The sequence below is a fragment of the Puma concolor genome, chromosome D3 (genome assembly GCF_028749965.1).
Source record: "Puma concolor isolate L17-30 chromosome D3, mPumCon1.1.hap2, whole genome shotgun sequence".
NCBI lineage: Eukaryota > Metazoa > Chordata > Mammalia > Carnivora > Felidae > Puma > Puma concolor.
In genome coordinates, this window is record NC_141678.1 from 41,281,720 (window position 1) to 41,297,952 (window position 16,233).

The window sequence follows — 16,233 nt, forward strand, 5'->3', positions numbered from 1 at the left end:
ATCTAGTCTTATGGTTGGTATGGGAAATATTCCTTGTGTACTTGAGACGAATACATATTGTTGTTGGGTGCAATTTCTTTATGTCTGTTAAGTCAAGTTGGTATATAGTGTTCAAGTCTTCTACTGTGTTTGGTATCACTGTTTTACCCATTATTGAAAACAGGGTTCATGGTCTCCAACTACCATTGCTGAATTCTTTCATTTGTCAGTTTGTGTTTCATGTATTTTGGTGCTGTCACTAGATACATGTATGTTTATAATTGTTATATCTCCCCAATTCACCTTTTTATGATAAAATGTTTTTATCTCTAATAACACGTTTCAAAGTCAGTTTTGTCTGATACTAGTATCATCACTTCAGATTTCCTGTGATTTAACTGTTTGCATATCTTTTTCCATCCTTTTAATCTATTTATGCTTTTGAATCTAATGTGTCTTGTAAATAACGTGTATGTAAATGTTTCACTCAGCATGTTACTCATTAAATGGTAGCTATTATCTTCTTCCACAGGTCAGACACACTGGTTTGCAAATGCAGGTGGAGGTACTTGCTGAATTAATGAATTTATAAATGTTGCAGTAAAATCATACTGGGGCGCCTGCATGGTTCAGTTGGTTAAGTGTCTTGCCTTCGGCTCAGGTCATGATCTCATGGGCCTTGAGTTCGAGCACCATGTCAGGCTCTCCTACTGTCAGCAAAGAGCCTGCTTCAGATCCTGTGTCCCCATCTCTCTCTGCCTTTCACTGGCTTGTGCCTTCTCTCTCAAAAATAAAGATAAAAAAAAAAAAAAGTAAAACTTATTCTGTATTTCAGACAACGAAGTCCAAATTTTGGTTTTACATTTTGTAGCATCTCAGTAATCATTATTTATAAATGTCTTATGAAATTGGTATTCTAACCAATAGAATAATCTAAATTCTCTTAAATAAAACATTAGGAAATTTACACATGAATATTTCATACAAATGTAGCCAAGATTCAATATATTATTCCATTTAAGCATATCTGATTGGTTTGATTCTTTTGACTTTTCATTAGTATTTGTGTAAAGAGATCCATGGTTGACTTGTCAGCAGTTCTTCAAAGAGGTAATTCAGAACTCTGCAGTTCTCTGCAGAACTACTGAAGAGAAATATGCCATAAGTTTAACAAATCAAAACATAATTCTGGTATATGAAAGCATGGAAATAAATTTTTTCCACTAAATTGGTTGACCACTTATCATTAAATATATCACAGAATATCTAAATGATATAAGAATACAAAGATCCTTCTAGCCCTTAAATATTCCCCTATAATTCTAGCACAACATAAGTAATGGTCTCATTCTATATTGGTTTTTGTTCTTGCTATTTTCAAGCATAATACTGAATTCCAATTACATTTAAGTAATAAAAAATTAAAAACTTGGGACACCTGAGTGGCTCAGTCGGTTGAGGATTTGACCCTTGATTTTGGCTCAGGTCATGATCCAGGGTTGTAAGGTTGACGCCTGTGTTGGGCTCTGTGCTGAGTGTGAAGCCTGCTTAAGATTCTCTCTCTTCCCCAGGCCCTCTCCCCAACTAATGCTCTAAAATTAAAAAAACAAACAAAAAAATCTTGCCCAATGGACTATCAAGTAAATAACTTTCAAGGCACACAATTCTTTATTCCTACTAAAATAAAAATGTAGAAAAATGAAATGCAATGTTCCATTTCTCTCAAAAATTAAAAAATAAAATTAAGAGTAGCTGTAGGAGAGAAACATGAGAAAAGTAGATGTAAGCAAATGCTATTAGCAAAGATTTAAATACAGTACTTTATAGAGATATAATTACTAATATTTTCTATTCCATATGTTTATTGGAGCATGGTCTAAAGAATCAGAATACTAGGAATCTATACTATTGGACATTATTTTACCTTAAATTTAACCTTCCTAACATAAAGATATTATGTCTGTCTATACTATGAATTGCTTGACACTGAGATAGGTGATTCTTTAACACCAATTTGATTACTCTCCAAAAGGGAATTAATTTTAAACAGGAAAATATCTTCAGACACTTAGGTTACTGATGAATCCATTAATACCTGCTTGCACAAAGCCAGATTTGGAGAAACTTTACCTTATATTTAAGATAATGTTTTAAGGCCAGATGTCCTATAATGAATTTTAATGTTGCTACCTATCTATCCCTAAATCTAAGCATATACATGCTAATAACAAGTACCAACTTAAATTTTGAAGTCATAAGAAACACTGTCCAACAGACATGCAAAAAAAAATGAACATGTATAAATATAATTACATAGTCATGAAGTCCTAGGAAGAGATGATTCCATGAAAATGTTTAGCTAATATAACTGAAGACATTTCTGACAGTATAAAATGGATACAAATACAAACTTGTTACTAACAAGTATTATTTGAAAATTATACAAAGTATTACAGAATTTATCTCACCCATTTCATAATGATTAAGTAACCAAGTCATACATACAGTCAAAAGTTAAAAAATTTAGAAGATGGAGCTTTTAGCTAACATCTAACTAGTAAGAAATAGTGTCATTTGAAAGGAATCCAATTTTCCTAAATTATTGCCATTTTGTTTCCTTCTTCAACAAAAGTTAAATCACTTCCAATTATAAAGATAAATACCCTAACAGTTTTTACCAAGGTAACTTTTTTTGTATTTTTCTTTGTTCTCAAATTATTTGAATTCTAGTCAGTTAACATGTAATAGTACATTATTGGTTTTAGAATTCAGTGATTTGTCACAACATCCAGTGCTCATCACAAGTATCCATCACCCATCTAACCCACTTCCCACCTACTTCCCTCCATCAGCCCTGTTTGTTCTCTAGAGTCCATTATGGTTTGTTTCCCTCTCCCCCTGACCCGTATGTTTATCTGTTTTCTTTCTTAAATTCCACGAGTGAAATCATATGGTATTTGTATTTGACTTATCTCGCTTAGCATAAAACACTCCAGCTCCATGATTGTTATTGTAAATGGCAAGACTTCATTCTTCTTGGTGGCTAATATTCCATTGTCTATATATACCACAACTTCTTAAAAAAAAACCTTTTTTTAATACTTAATTTTGAGACAGAGACACAGTGTCTCACAGGGAGGAAGACACAGAATCATAAGTGGGTTCCAGGCTCTGAGCTGTCAGCACAGAGCCTGATGCAGGGCTCAAATTCATGAATGATGAGGTCAGGCCTGAGCTGAAGTCGGACACTTAACCGACTGAGCCACCCAGACGTCCCTATACCACATCTTATTTATCTATCAGTTGATGGACACTTGGGCTCTCTCAATAGTTTGGCTATTGTTGATAATGCTGCTATAAGCATTGGGGTGCATACGTCCCCTTGAATCTGTATTTTGTAGCCTTTGTATACATTAAAACCTTGAGTTGAATTTATTTGTCACTAAGGCTAATGATTCTTACACAAACTAAATATCCTATTCCTCAGAACATTGTAAAATATGTTGAGTTTGGGGGAAAAAAAAGTTACGAACTGTCACATGCATTCAGTGGTGCTGTGTCCTTAAAAGAGGTGAGCTTCTTTCTGTCCCCTCTGCATCTTCACCAACATCTGTTGGTTCTTGTATTAATTCTGGCCATTCTGATAGGTGGGAGGTGGTATCTCATGGTTTTATCTTTATTTCCCTGATGATCAGTGATGTTTAGCATCTTTTCAGGTATGTTAACCATCTGGAGGTGTTCTTTGGAAAAAATCTCTATTCATGTCTTCTGTCCATTTTTTAACTGGATTATTTATTTTTGGGTATTGAGCTTGGTAAGTTCTTTACAAATTTTGGATACTAACCCTTTATCAGATATGTTGTTTGCAAATATCTTCTCCCATTCCATAGGCTGCCTTTTAGTTTTGTTGATTGTTTCCTTCAATGCACAGAAGGTTTTTTATCTTTTTTTGAAGTCCTGGTGGTTCGTTTTTTCCCGCTTGCCTTTGGTGATGTGTCTAGTAAGAATTGGCTCTGGCCAAGGTCAGAGGTTGCTGCCTGTGTTTTCCTCTAGGTTTTGTTGGTTTCCTGTCTCACATTTAGGCCTTTCAACCATTTTGATTTTTGTGTACATTGTAAGAAAGTGGTCCAGTTTCATTCTTCTACATGTTGCTGTCCAGTTTTCACAACACCATTTGTTGAAGAGACAGTCTTTTTCCCACTGGATATTCTTTCCTACTTTGTCAAAGATTAATTAACCATATAGTTTTGAGTCCATTTCTAGGTTTTCCATTCTCTTCCATTGATCTATGTGTCTGTTTTTGTGCCAGCACCATACAGTTGTGATGACCATAGCTTTGTAACATAGCTTGAAGTCCAAAATCATGATGCCTCTAGCTTTGTTTTACCAACTTAACTTTTATAGAGCTTTCAATGTTAAAAAAGGAAAACACTTATCTAATAGGGAAGAAACAATCCTCTTTATTAACCTTACTGTATACTCAGAAAGGATTAAAAAACACACACATTTCCTGGGACACAAAACTGTACCAAAAGCATTTCCTTACAAAATAACTTCACAGAACAATAGTCCTGGACTTACACAAAGACATATATATTGACATACATTAGCTTGAATTAAAACACAATTTGAACATTTTTGCAGCAACTTTCTAGTAGACTATTACATTAATGTGGGAGTGTACGACTTCTTTAACCCTTTAAAAATAGTAATAAAAAATTACAAAATAATGAAAATGTAGAATTAAGGCTGAGACTATATCATCTAGTATTAATAAAGTCAAACAATACTTATAAAAATTGATGCCGCTGCATATCTTATATATATACAGGATAAGTCTTTAGAAATTTAAAATGCTACTGCTGTCACAAGTTCACTCATCAACTGAACGTTTTTCCATGTATCTTAATATCTGAATTCCCAGATACCTGTGCTTTTTCTATTTTTATTCTGAATTCTTCATTAAGAGTTCCCTCACATATTTACAATTAAATACCTAACCTCTAGAACTTTCCTTAGACACAAGAGACAAAACAGTTTTGTTAAATAAATTCACACAAAAGTATTAAAAAGGTTTTTTTTCAAGAAATAGTTCTAGCATATCCATGATAATCATACTGAAAAATAGTACATATACTTTTCTTCAGGATTAATAAATGCTATGTGCCAGTTCTATAGTCACTGCCATATTTGCATATTTTCCTGACACATTTGCAAGATAATAACAACCAAAGGGCATGATGACTGCAATAATTCCAGTAAATCCATACTGTCCAGTGAGTTTCAAAAAACTGAATGGCTATTTCCAGTCCCATCTGGATTGACATCAAAATGCATGCCCAGATAGTTGTATCGTCCCCCAGAAATATTCAGTCTGGTAAGTCACTCTCTTGGTCTTCTGAAAGAGAGCTGCAGAAGGCAGGGCATTCTCAGTGAGACCAATGGTTCCCTCTTCTCTGTAATTGTTCACACATCTGATTTGGTTATAATCCTAGTCAAAGCGGGGAAAAAAAAAAAAAAAGTAATAAATTTTAGGTACCACAGTTTTCCTTTCCTAAACTCCCACATCAGACATAGATGGTTAAGTACCCAATGGAACTATGTTCCATTAATTATGTTAATTCTTGGTATAAACATATTTAATTGAATCCTTGTATATAATTACTTCTTTCACATGTATGCCAAGAAAGAGAGAAATCCTCCAAAATAAAAGCAGTACTTAACATATAGAGTAACAGGTAATTTGTATTATAGTTCTTTGATTGGCATATCTCAGACCTCAAAACTTAAGATTTTTGCTTTTCTTTTCCCCTTTTCCTTAAATTAGATTACTGCTTTAGAAATAAACAAGAATTATAATGCTTATTATAGATAAGTCACAAAATACCAGCAAAAGGAAAAACATTTAAAAATACCGATAATCCCATTCACACAGACATGAACACAATGAACACTTTGGTATGTATATATGTATGCCAGTATTTTTTTTGTCAGATATATCTAAATACTTTATTTCCTAAAGAGAGTTCCCTGAACTGCCATCTCCAAACAGAAGACACACATTTTTGATAAACAGCTAATTTTTAACTCTATGAGTAGAAAACGAATTAGGAAACTGAAGCCTCTACTGAAGAAAATGAGCCTACTGCACACTATCATACATGGCCAAACATATTTTGTGGATTCTAAGATCCACATTTAACATCTTGGAAGCCTACCTTTTAATGTCATGAGTAAATCTGCAATGTTTTAACATCTCATAAAATAATACTGATTCTTATAATATCATCTTAGAGTTGACAAAATATAGTATGTAATCTCTATAAAAGTTAACATACCGAAGTATGTAATATACATACAAATAAAAATAAAAACGTAAATACAAAGTTATGCTATTTACTACTTAATAGTAAATTTGTTTCCAACTGTATGGATGAAATATATCAGTATTTCAATACTGTTAAGATATATATTTTTTAATGTTTGACAGAAAGCGCACACATGTGAGTGGGGGAGGGGCAGACAAAGAGGGAGGGATGGAGGGAGAGACAGAGAATCCCAAGCAGGCTCTGCATTGTCAGCAGAGGGCCTGACATGGAGGCTCGATCTCACAACCATGAGATCAGGACCTGAGCTGAAACCAAGAGTCAGATGCTTAACTGAATGAGCCACCCAGGTACCTCAAGATATTTTCATTTCAAATGCTCTGAAGTTTTTGAGATTGTGCAAGAATTACTGGTTCAAGATCTATGGAGAACTGGCAGAGATTAGGGATGAGGAAATTACTGAACAGTAATTTAAAATTTTTTTTAACGTTTATTTACTTTTGAGACAGAGAGAGAGCATGAATGGGGGGAGGGTCAGAGAGACAGGGAGACACAGAATCAGAAGCCGGCTCCAGGCTCTGAGCTGTCAGCACAGAGCCCGACACAGGGCTCAAACTCGTGAACCACGAGATAATGACCTGAGCCGAAGTCGGACACTTAACCGACTGAGCCACCCAGGTGCCCCAGTAATTTAAGTTTTAAATGGAAGCTTAAACATTTTAAATCTTCCAAAGATAAACAGGATGCAAAAGGGGAGAAAGCGATGGGATAGAATATATCACATTTTCAACCTTAAACTTCTAACACTGCTATCACAAAGCTAAACAACAATGCTTTGTTTTCTGTGTGTCAAAAGCTGTACAGACAATATGGTTCTGTTTTGCTTTCTGGAAACATTTATGCTCGTCCCCTCTCCCTTGATACTCTAAAATTTTACTATGAAATATATTCTGGTACATCAGTCATTGTGCCGTTATGGTCAGTCAGTGTGCTGGGCCTTCAGTGGGCCCTTTCATGAATTAATAATCCCTGGGAAATTCTCTTTCACATATTTTTGCCTCTCCATTTTCTTCATTCTAGGATTCCCAATAGTCAGAATTGGTTTTTTGTCTCTCCTTTGTTGTCTTCATGTATTTTTTCTATTTTTCTGTGAAGTTTGACTTTAGTTTTTTCAGTAACAGTATTTGTAATCTGTTACCTTATCCTGGCTCTATCCTTCTCCTAATAATATATTCTGATTTTTGTAACTATAACTCCTTCTGCATCATGATGGAAAGTTCTAAAACACCTCCAAACAATTCAGTCCAAAAGTCATTAGGTGGGCCAAGCAATATGGACTTCCACACTAAGGGGCCAGGTGAGTTGTACTGTCTTAAAGCTGGTACAACAAGACAGACACAGTATATAAAAAATAGGGAAGCAGCAACAGAATAACTAAAACTGAGTAAAGTTGCCTCTGGGAATGGGATGGGTGAGAACGCATAGGATACATGATTTCATCATCATAAGCCCCTTTTTATACCTGTGCTCTCCAATATGGTAGCCGCCAGCCACGTGTGGCTCAGAGCACTTGCAATGTAACTAGTTCTTAGAGATTTACAGTCTCCTGATTTTCAAAGACTTTGTATGAAAAAAAGAATTTAAAGTATCTCAAAACTTTTTTACACTATTTACATGTTACAGTGATAACATTTTATATACTAGATTCAAAAAAATCAATTATTAAGGGGTGCCTGGGTGGCTCAGTCTGTTAAGCAACTGACTTTTGGTTTCATTTCAGATCATGGTATCACAGTTTCTTGAGTTCAAACCCCTGTGCTGGCTCTGCGCTGGCAGCGTGGAGCCTGCTTGGGATTCTCTCTCTCCCTCTCTTTCTGACCCTCCCCCCACTTGTGCTGTCACTGTCTCTCTCAAATAAACTTAAAAAAAATCTATTAATGTTTCTTCTTCTTTTTTTTTTTTTAAGTTTATTCATTTATGTTGAGAGAGAGAGAGAGAGAGAGCACGCGCGCACACACGGGGGGGGGGGGGGAAGGGGGGAGGGGCTAGGCCAGAGGATCTGAAGTGGGATCTGCACTGACAGAAGAGAACCCTACCCAGGCTTGAACCCATGAACCATGAGATCATGACCTGAATCCAAGCTGGACACTTAACTGACTGAACCACCCAGGTGCCTCTGTTTCTTTTTAACACAACTCCTAGAAAACTTAAAAAATTAAACATGTGGCTCACATTACAGAACATTAAATCTTATATGGCATTTGATTTATATACATGTATGACTTTAATGAAAATGATACTACCACTACTAACAACATAATGATAAACTAAAAAATCAGGGCACTTGGGTGGCTCAGTTAAGCATCTGATTCTTGATTTTGGCTCAGGTCATGATCTTGCGGTCCTTGGGATCAAGCCCCGAGTCACGCTCTGCAATGAACAGTGTGGAGACTGACAGGGATTCTAGAGAGTCTGTACCTCTCCTGCTCGTGCTCCTCAAAATAAGTAAACATAAAAAAAAAAAAAAAAATCAACTCTAGCCCATGCCACCTCTGAATTGCTACAAAATCTTAATTAATTAAAATCTTAATTAAGATCCAAATCAGTGACATGTATAGTTGTACTTTAGTAAGTACAAGGTCTGGGGCTATGGTGCAACTTTAAAAATGTGTACTTTACTCTAGAACTGCTTAGCAGGAATTTCCTCCTTGGTCTCTTAGAAAACTGGAAATATGGTCCCCATAATAAATTAAAAAATAGAACACTTCTTTAAAAATTATAGTAGGGGTGCCTATATGCCTCAGTCAGAAGAGCATTTGACTCTTGTTATCACGGTTGAGTTTGAGCCCCTTACTCGGTATAGACATTACTGAAATAAATTAAAAAAAAAAAAAAACTGCCAAGAAAAAAAAAAAACATTATAGTAAACCTACATGAAAAAAGAGGGAATAATATAATGAATTCCCATTTCAAGCTGCAATAATTTTATAATATGTTGCCCAATCTTCTTTTGATATCCTGTCACTTTTTCCCCCCTCCTGCAGTATTTTAGAGTATACCTCAGACATGAGGTTATTTAACCAATACCTCAGTACACATTTCTAATATATTTATTTTAATGTAAATACTATATAATGTTATACAGAAAATAATTCCTTAATGTATCTAGTATCTAGGAGACACTAAAATTTCTCCAAATTTTTCCAAAGTTGTCATATTAAAGATTCAAATCTGGATTCAGACAAGGATTTCACATTGCATTTGATTCTTACAACTTTCAAACACTTTTATCCTACAAAAGTTAGCTCATCCTTCTTCCTATCCTTCTTTTATGGGACCAATTAACAAAACCAGTCATTTGCCCTGTACAATGTCCCATTCTTGACATTCTGGATTGGCTGATTACTTCCTGATGGTACCATTTAACTTGTTCCTAAATTCCCCTTATTTCCTGTACACTGGTAGTTAAATCAAACTGTTCTCAGTTTGTGAGAATTAAGGTCTTATGTTGGAAGGTATCGATTGGATGCAATGAATTAACCTCCTTCCCAAACCATCTAGAAGGTTACCATTTACATACCATCCTAGGGAAAATAATTTTCTCGAGTGCTTAATTCTTCCACAGAGCTTCAGTCAGGAAGCACTAACTAGAAGCTTCATTGGATTCAGGTTACTTCCTACTCAATCACACAATTGCAAATGTCCTGCTTTTAGTGTTGCTAAGATCAATCAGTGGCTTCAGGTGTATCAATCTGATCTTTCCATTAAGTTTTCCCATCAACTTTTTACCTAATCATTTGGGTATCTATTATTATTGCCTGGATCTATTATGTATTAGTGGTGGCAAAATCATGATGTTACAATTTGAAGATTTTTTAAGTAGGCTCCACACATAGTGTAGAGTCCAATGTGGTACTTGAACTCACAACCCTGAGATCAAGACCTGAGCTGAGATCAAGATCACTTAAACAACTGAACCACTCAGGTGCACCTATATAAATAATATTTTAAAGAAGAATTAAAAAAAAATTTTTTTTAATGTTATTTTTGGAAAGAGAGACAGAGTGCGAGCAGGGGAGGTGCAGAGAGAGGGAGGGAGACACAGAATCTGAAGCAGGCTCCAGGCTCTGAGCTGTCAGCACAGAGCCTGATGTGGGGCTTGAATCCAAAAACCGTGAGATCATGACCTGGGCCAAAGTCAGACGCTTCACTGACTGAGCCACACAGGCACCCCTAAAGAATTTCTATGAAAACTTTTTTTTTCTATTTGGTTACCCTGAAACACAGTTCATATAAGAAAGAACACATATATCTTTATGAATATGTCTATCTTTATAGCAATGAGTCAGCACCCTAGCAATTACCAATGATCATCAGTGAGGATTCTTTTGCATTTTGAACTTGTGATTTATAAAAACTGTATGTGTTTAAATCCATTGCAAATATTCTTTCCGATGCTGTACTGTCCCAACACACTTTCAGTGGTCAGAATAATTTCTATATATCGTGTACCCATAACAAATACACACCATTCATATACCCATGTGTGGAAACACCTCTCTCATATTGATGAGAACTGTATTCTTAAAATCTCATCACTTCAGTAGCTCTCCTTCTCAATTTACTTTAAAGGAAGCTATTCTAAGAGACCCTTCCCCTTGTTAGCACACAATATTAGGTACTCAAAACATAGAATGGACATAAAATATAAGGTATTTTCTCTCACAATTTTTTGCAACACAGATTTATCTTTGCGGGGAGAGGGGAGGCAGATAATCTGGCTTTTGGCTACTTCTCCAAACACTCTTCCTTCTTTCCACCATGCCTCAGCCACACAAAAGCATCTTTTCAGTTCCTCAAACATGCTACACTTGTTACTTTCTCTGAGCTTCCATGCCTGTTTTCCCTCTGACTGAAACCAATCCCTATATGGCTGGCAGCTTCTTTCCCTTCAGTTCTCTGCTAAAATGATCTTTCCTGAGAATCAAGTTTCCCCACTCTCTATCATTTAATCCTTTTTTCTTTCATAGACCTTAACATTATTTTATATATAGGAAAATGTTTACTTTTTGGAACTATGTTTCTGCACAGGATTGTAGAGCTCCATGAGGGGGAAAGAACCATGCCATTTTTACTCACCCAGCAACATACAGCACAAAATAAGCATTCACACAGTTACTGAATAAATGGAGAATATGTACATGAAAGGGCATGGAATACCAATCCCAAACACCAGAGTCTCAAAGAAATTCCTCTAAGGTCAATATGAGACATTTATTCAGGCAGAGTCCATATTTAAACCTTTTGAAATAATGTACAAGAAACCCCAGTACCATACATAGTATCTCACTATGGGATGGCCTTACTAACACCTAATCTAAAAAAGGACAGTTTTCTTACCACTGAGTTAGGCTGCAGATGGCTTTGCTGGGATTTTGGGGAGCTATCTAAGTGGTATCTGATTTTCCCAACCAACCATTATAAGCACTTTTTAAGTAAATAACATACAAATGGTTCTGTATATTCTAATTTAGCAAGCTACTGATCCTATGAAGCAGAATGTAGTGTATCTACAAAGTAGGTCAAACAACAGAAATGCAATTTAAATCTTAACACTGATTTTAGGAATGCCAGGGTGGCTCAGTTGGTTAAGCGTCCCACTCTTGGTTTTGGCTTGAGTCATGATCTTATGGTTTCATGGATTCGAGCCCCACATAGAGCTCTGGGCTGGCAGCACACAGCCTGCTTGGGATTCTCTCTCCCCTTCTCACTGCCTCTCCTCCACTCATGCTCTCTCTCAAAAATAAATAAACTTAAAAAAATTAAAAAAAATTCTTAACACTGAATTTAAACAAAATAGCTTAAACTATAAACACTTCTAAATAATTAGCAAAAATCATTTAGAAAACTGCAGTATCCTAGGACAATATAATAATTATGTTTTATCTTCATTTTTCATCACTTATTTTTCAAACAAAACAAAAACAAAACCCTAATTCTGGCTCAAGGGGGAAATCAGAAATAATTCATGCTGTTTTTTTAATTTTTTTTTTAATGTTTATGTATTTATTCATTTTGAGAGAGAATCCCAAGTAGGCTACATGCTGCCAGCATAGAGCCCAAGGTGGAGCTCGAACTCACTAACTCTGAGATCATGACTTAAACCAAAATCAAGAGTCGAACACTTAGCCAACTGAGCCACCTAGGCACCCCTGTGCTGGTTTTTAAGTATGATGACCCAAGAGCTTTGATAAACTAACCAATAATAACTCTCAGATCACAATAAACTCACCTATTTTGTCTTGAAGCTTCTCTTCTCATTCTTTTAGGAGGAATTGGACAATCTGTCATTTCAACCTTTGTTGGATGGCGCAATGAGTCATTACCCTTACGCGTGGGAGTCATACCTGTAAAGATAGAAAGTGTAGAAAATGAACTTATGTATATCTTAATTTATAAAAAGAACTAATAAACAATACTGAGAATGCTTCTTACTATTCCTGCTAAGAAAACAGCTTACAATCATTTATCAAAGGACTTGGAGAACAAGAGCATCAACTTAAGTTATGAATCATTCACCTTCTTTCTTCTTATAGTTGAACTCTCTCTAATCATAAATATTTATCTTCATGCAGAGAAAGTAGAAGTTAACAAAAAACAAGCACAAACCTAGTTTCTGCTCAATTAGTTTCAGATTTTTCTCTTGTTCATCAAGTTCTTGTTTTTTCTTCTTCATATCAGGAGTGTGAAGGTACTCTAACTGACGGTTAAGGTCCTCAATCACATTGTTCAACTTGTTCACAGCAGTACGATACTGTTGAAGAAGATCTGCAAAGAAACCAAAGATAACTGATTAAAACTACTGATATATCAAGTCAATGTTTTAGGAAAGAAGAATTAGCAACACTGGGCATTTTATTATAGTAGCATGTGGGAACTTCTTTTAAAGCCACAAAACTTTGTTCAGTGTAAACAAAATATAGTTTAGACCCAGCACAAGACTGGTGCTTATTACATTTTAATTTTCTTCAATTGCTTGACTTTAATAAATTTATTTCTGTGTCAGGAAAGAGTTTTCTATGTAAAAGTGCTCTGTGAATTGGATCACTCTCACAGTCAATGTTTATATTATGTCTGATAGTCAGTATTCATTCTAATTCCACATAGAGAAATTCGGGGGGAAGGGAGCAAATGCATTAAATATAGTATGGCTATGAGCACCTGGTTGGTTCAGTGGGTGAAGCATGTGACTTTTGATCTGGGAATACTGCATTCGAGTCCCACACTGGACAGAGAAATTACTTAAAGAAAAATAGTACCGCTAGAAAAATCACTACTTCCAGATATGACCCTTATCTTAAACATAGCTTTCAAAAATGCACTCTTGATACTTTATTTTCAAAAAGCTTAACTTTCTAAAACTTACTATGCCTAAAAATGTATTACATTATTCAGGTTTGAGACTATTTTTTTTGCCTGTATGATTTATTAGACACTAAATATTAATATTATTAAATACAATCTGGTTCCCAATTCAGAGGCCAGAAGATTACAGCCAAGAGACAAGAATGCTTTATATAGTTTTAAATTGTTACAGTCTAAATGGTTATATAAATACCTCAGTAATACCCTCAATTTTGCCTCTTGGTTCACAAACCCTAAAATATTTACTATCTGGCCTTTGACACTCTGGTCACACAAAATGATGATCAATACGCATGGGAATGGACACACAAATGCCCAAACATTTAATATATAAACTAGTTTACATATAAAATTATGGAAAAATTATTTAAGAGTCAGATATAAGATGAAATATTCTGCACTTTAGGGGGCAAGAACAGTGTCTGGAAAAGAAACCTAGCATTCTGATGAAGAAGCAAAAAAATACACATGCATATGTGTATGCTTATGAATATATTCATATATTTACTTTTAAAATCTTTATTTTCAGACGGAGAGTGTATGTGGGGGGGAGGGGGTGGGCAGAGAGAGGCAATCTCTGCTCTGAGTGCAGAGCCCGACATGAGACTTGATCTCATGACCTGAGCCTAAAGAGTCAGACACTTAACCCACTGAGCCACCCAGGTGCCCCAGTATGTTCATACATTTAAATACATATTCTATACAAAACTGAGTAATGACAAGGTCCTGATGATCCTTAATTCTTTATGACATATGGGGAACTTTTAAAGGTGTCTAGAAAAAAGATTGGTTTTCTAGTCTGATAGTACTTTTAATTTCCTAGTAATGTTATGTTTTCTTACTTTACACAGTATATTCTTTACATGGCAAAGTGCATTCTTTACATAGTAAGATACTGTAAAAATGTTCGTATTTTGGATGTGATTGAATTACAAAATTATGTTCCAGATCTGTATACATCAGAATGCTGCCCTTTAGAAGAAGATACACAAAACTTCAGGCCATTAGGGCTTGATATTCTATTTATTTTTTATTTAAATTCCAATTAACACACAGTGTTCTGTTAGTTTCAGGTGTACAAGTGATTCAACACTTCCATATAATACATGGTGTTCATTATAAAAAAAGCAGACTCCTTAATCCCCATTACCTATTTCACCTATCCCTTCACCCACCTCCCTTCTGGAAGGTAACCATCAGTTTTTTTTCTATACTTAAGAGTCTGATATCCTATTTCTTAAGAAGTTAGTTATGAGGTTCTTGTATTTTTATATTCCTTTACCTTTTTTTTTTTTTTTTAAACGTTTATTCATTTTTGAGACAGAGAGAGACAGAGCATGAATGGGGGGAAGGTCAGAGAGAGGGACACACAGAATCCGAAGCAGGCTCCAGGCTCTGAGCTGTCAGCACAGAGCCCGATGCGGGGCTCGAACTCACAAACCGCGAGATCATGACCTGAGCCGAAGCCGACCGCTTAACTGACTGAGCCACCCAGGCGCCCCTCCTTTACCTTTTTTTAAAGTCTATTTATTTTGAGAGAGAGAGAGAAAGAGAGAGAAACTATGAGCAGGGGAGGGGCAGTGAGAGAGAAGAGAATTCCAAGCAGGCTCTGCACTCTCAGTGCAGAGCACCAACCATCATAACCTGAGTTGAAACTAAGAGATGCTTAACAGACTGAGCCACCCAGGTGCCCCCTTTCATTTTTAAATACTCAAGAAATTAGTATATTCAAACACTTTAAGAGAATAGGGTTCCTTTTATTTATAAGCAGAGGGATGGAATATTAGTTAATATTTCTCATTAAATGCAGCACTAACAGTTGGTTCATATTTTATGAATAAGATGGACAGTAGCAGTTTTTTTTTTTTTAAGTAATCGCTAAGCCTAACATGGGGCTCAAACTCACAACCCCAAGATCAAGAGTATGCTCCACCAACTTGAGTCAGCCAGGCACCCCTTAGCAGCTTAATTTAATATGCCTTAACACCCAATTTTTTGTTCATGAAATGTAACTTCTATTTACCATGGGGTCTATAAAAGTCTTTCCTAACTCACTAAAAAGAATTTTGCCAAAGAGAAACGTTCAAAATTCACATTTAATTCTGTTTATAAATGATTTGTTAGTCTTTGTATGTTGTCTGAAACTTTCAATTATCTAGGGAATCCACTGATGAAATTTTACTGTGAAAACAGCAAAATACTAAAAAAAAAAATTACTTCATATAAAGGGAACAAAGCTCAAAATACAATGCATTCATTTATGTATGAAACATATTAAAGAAATATATAGATTGTTTCAATGTACCCTGAGGAATGACCATGTAAGCAGTTACTAAAAATAATATAAAGGAATTGAAAGTATATGTGAATGGCTGGTATTAGGCAAATATTTAAAGTCTGCTTAGAAGGCAAAAGCAACTTTTTTACTACTAGAAGATTCAAGCAGGTAGACGGGCATGTAGACTTTACTAAGTAATATTTAGGTCTCCTCAAACTTTTATGT

General features: G+C 35.4%; 1 protein-coding gene across 2 annotated transcripts in view; it reads right to left on the reverse strand.

Annotated features, from left to right (window-relative positions):
- Positions 1–4,419: 4,419 nt before the first annotated feature.
- SMCHD1 (structural maintenance of chromosomes flexible hinge domain containing 1) overlaps positions 4,420–16,233 on the reverse strand; it is a 155,862-nt gene continuing 144,048 nt past the window's right edge. For both annotated transcript variants that reach the window (XM_025931088.2, XM_086682567.1), the window contains 3 exons: positions 12,975–13,133; positions 12,598–12,712; positions 4,420–5,470 (listed from right to left, as the gene is read on the reverse strand). In XM_025931088.2, the coding sequence (XP_025786873.1) occupies positions 5,446–5,470; positions 12,598–12,712; positions 12,975–13,133 (299 nt within the window). In that variant the 3' untranslated portion in view covers positions 4,420–5,445. The remainder of the gene's footprint in view (positions 5,471–12,597; positions 12,713–12,974; positions 13,134–16,233) is intronic.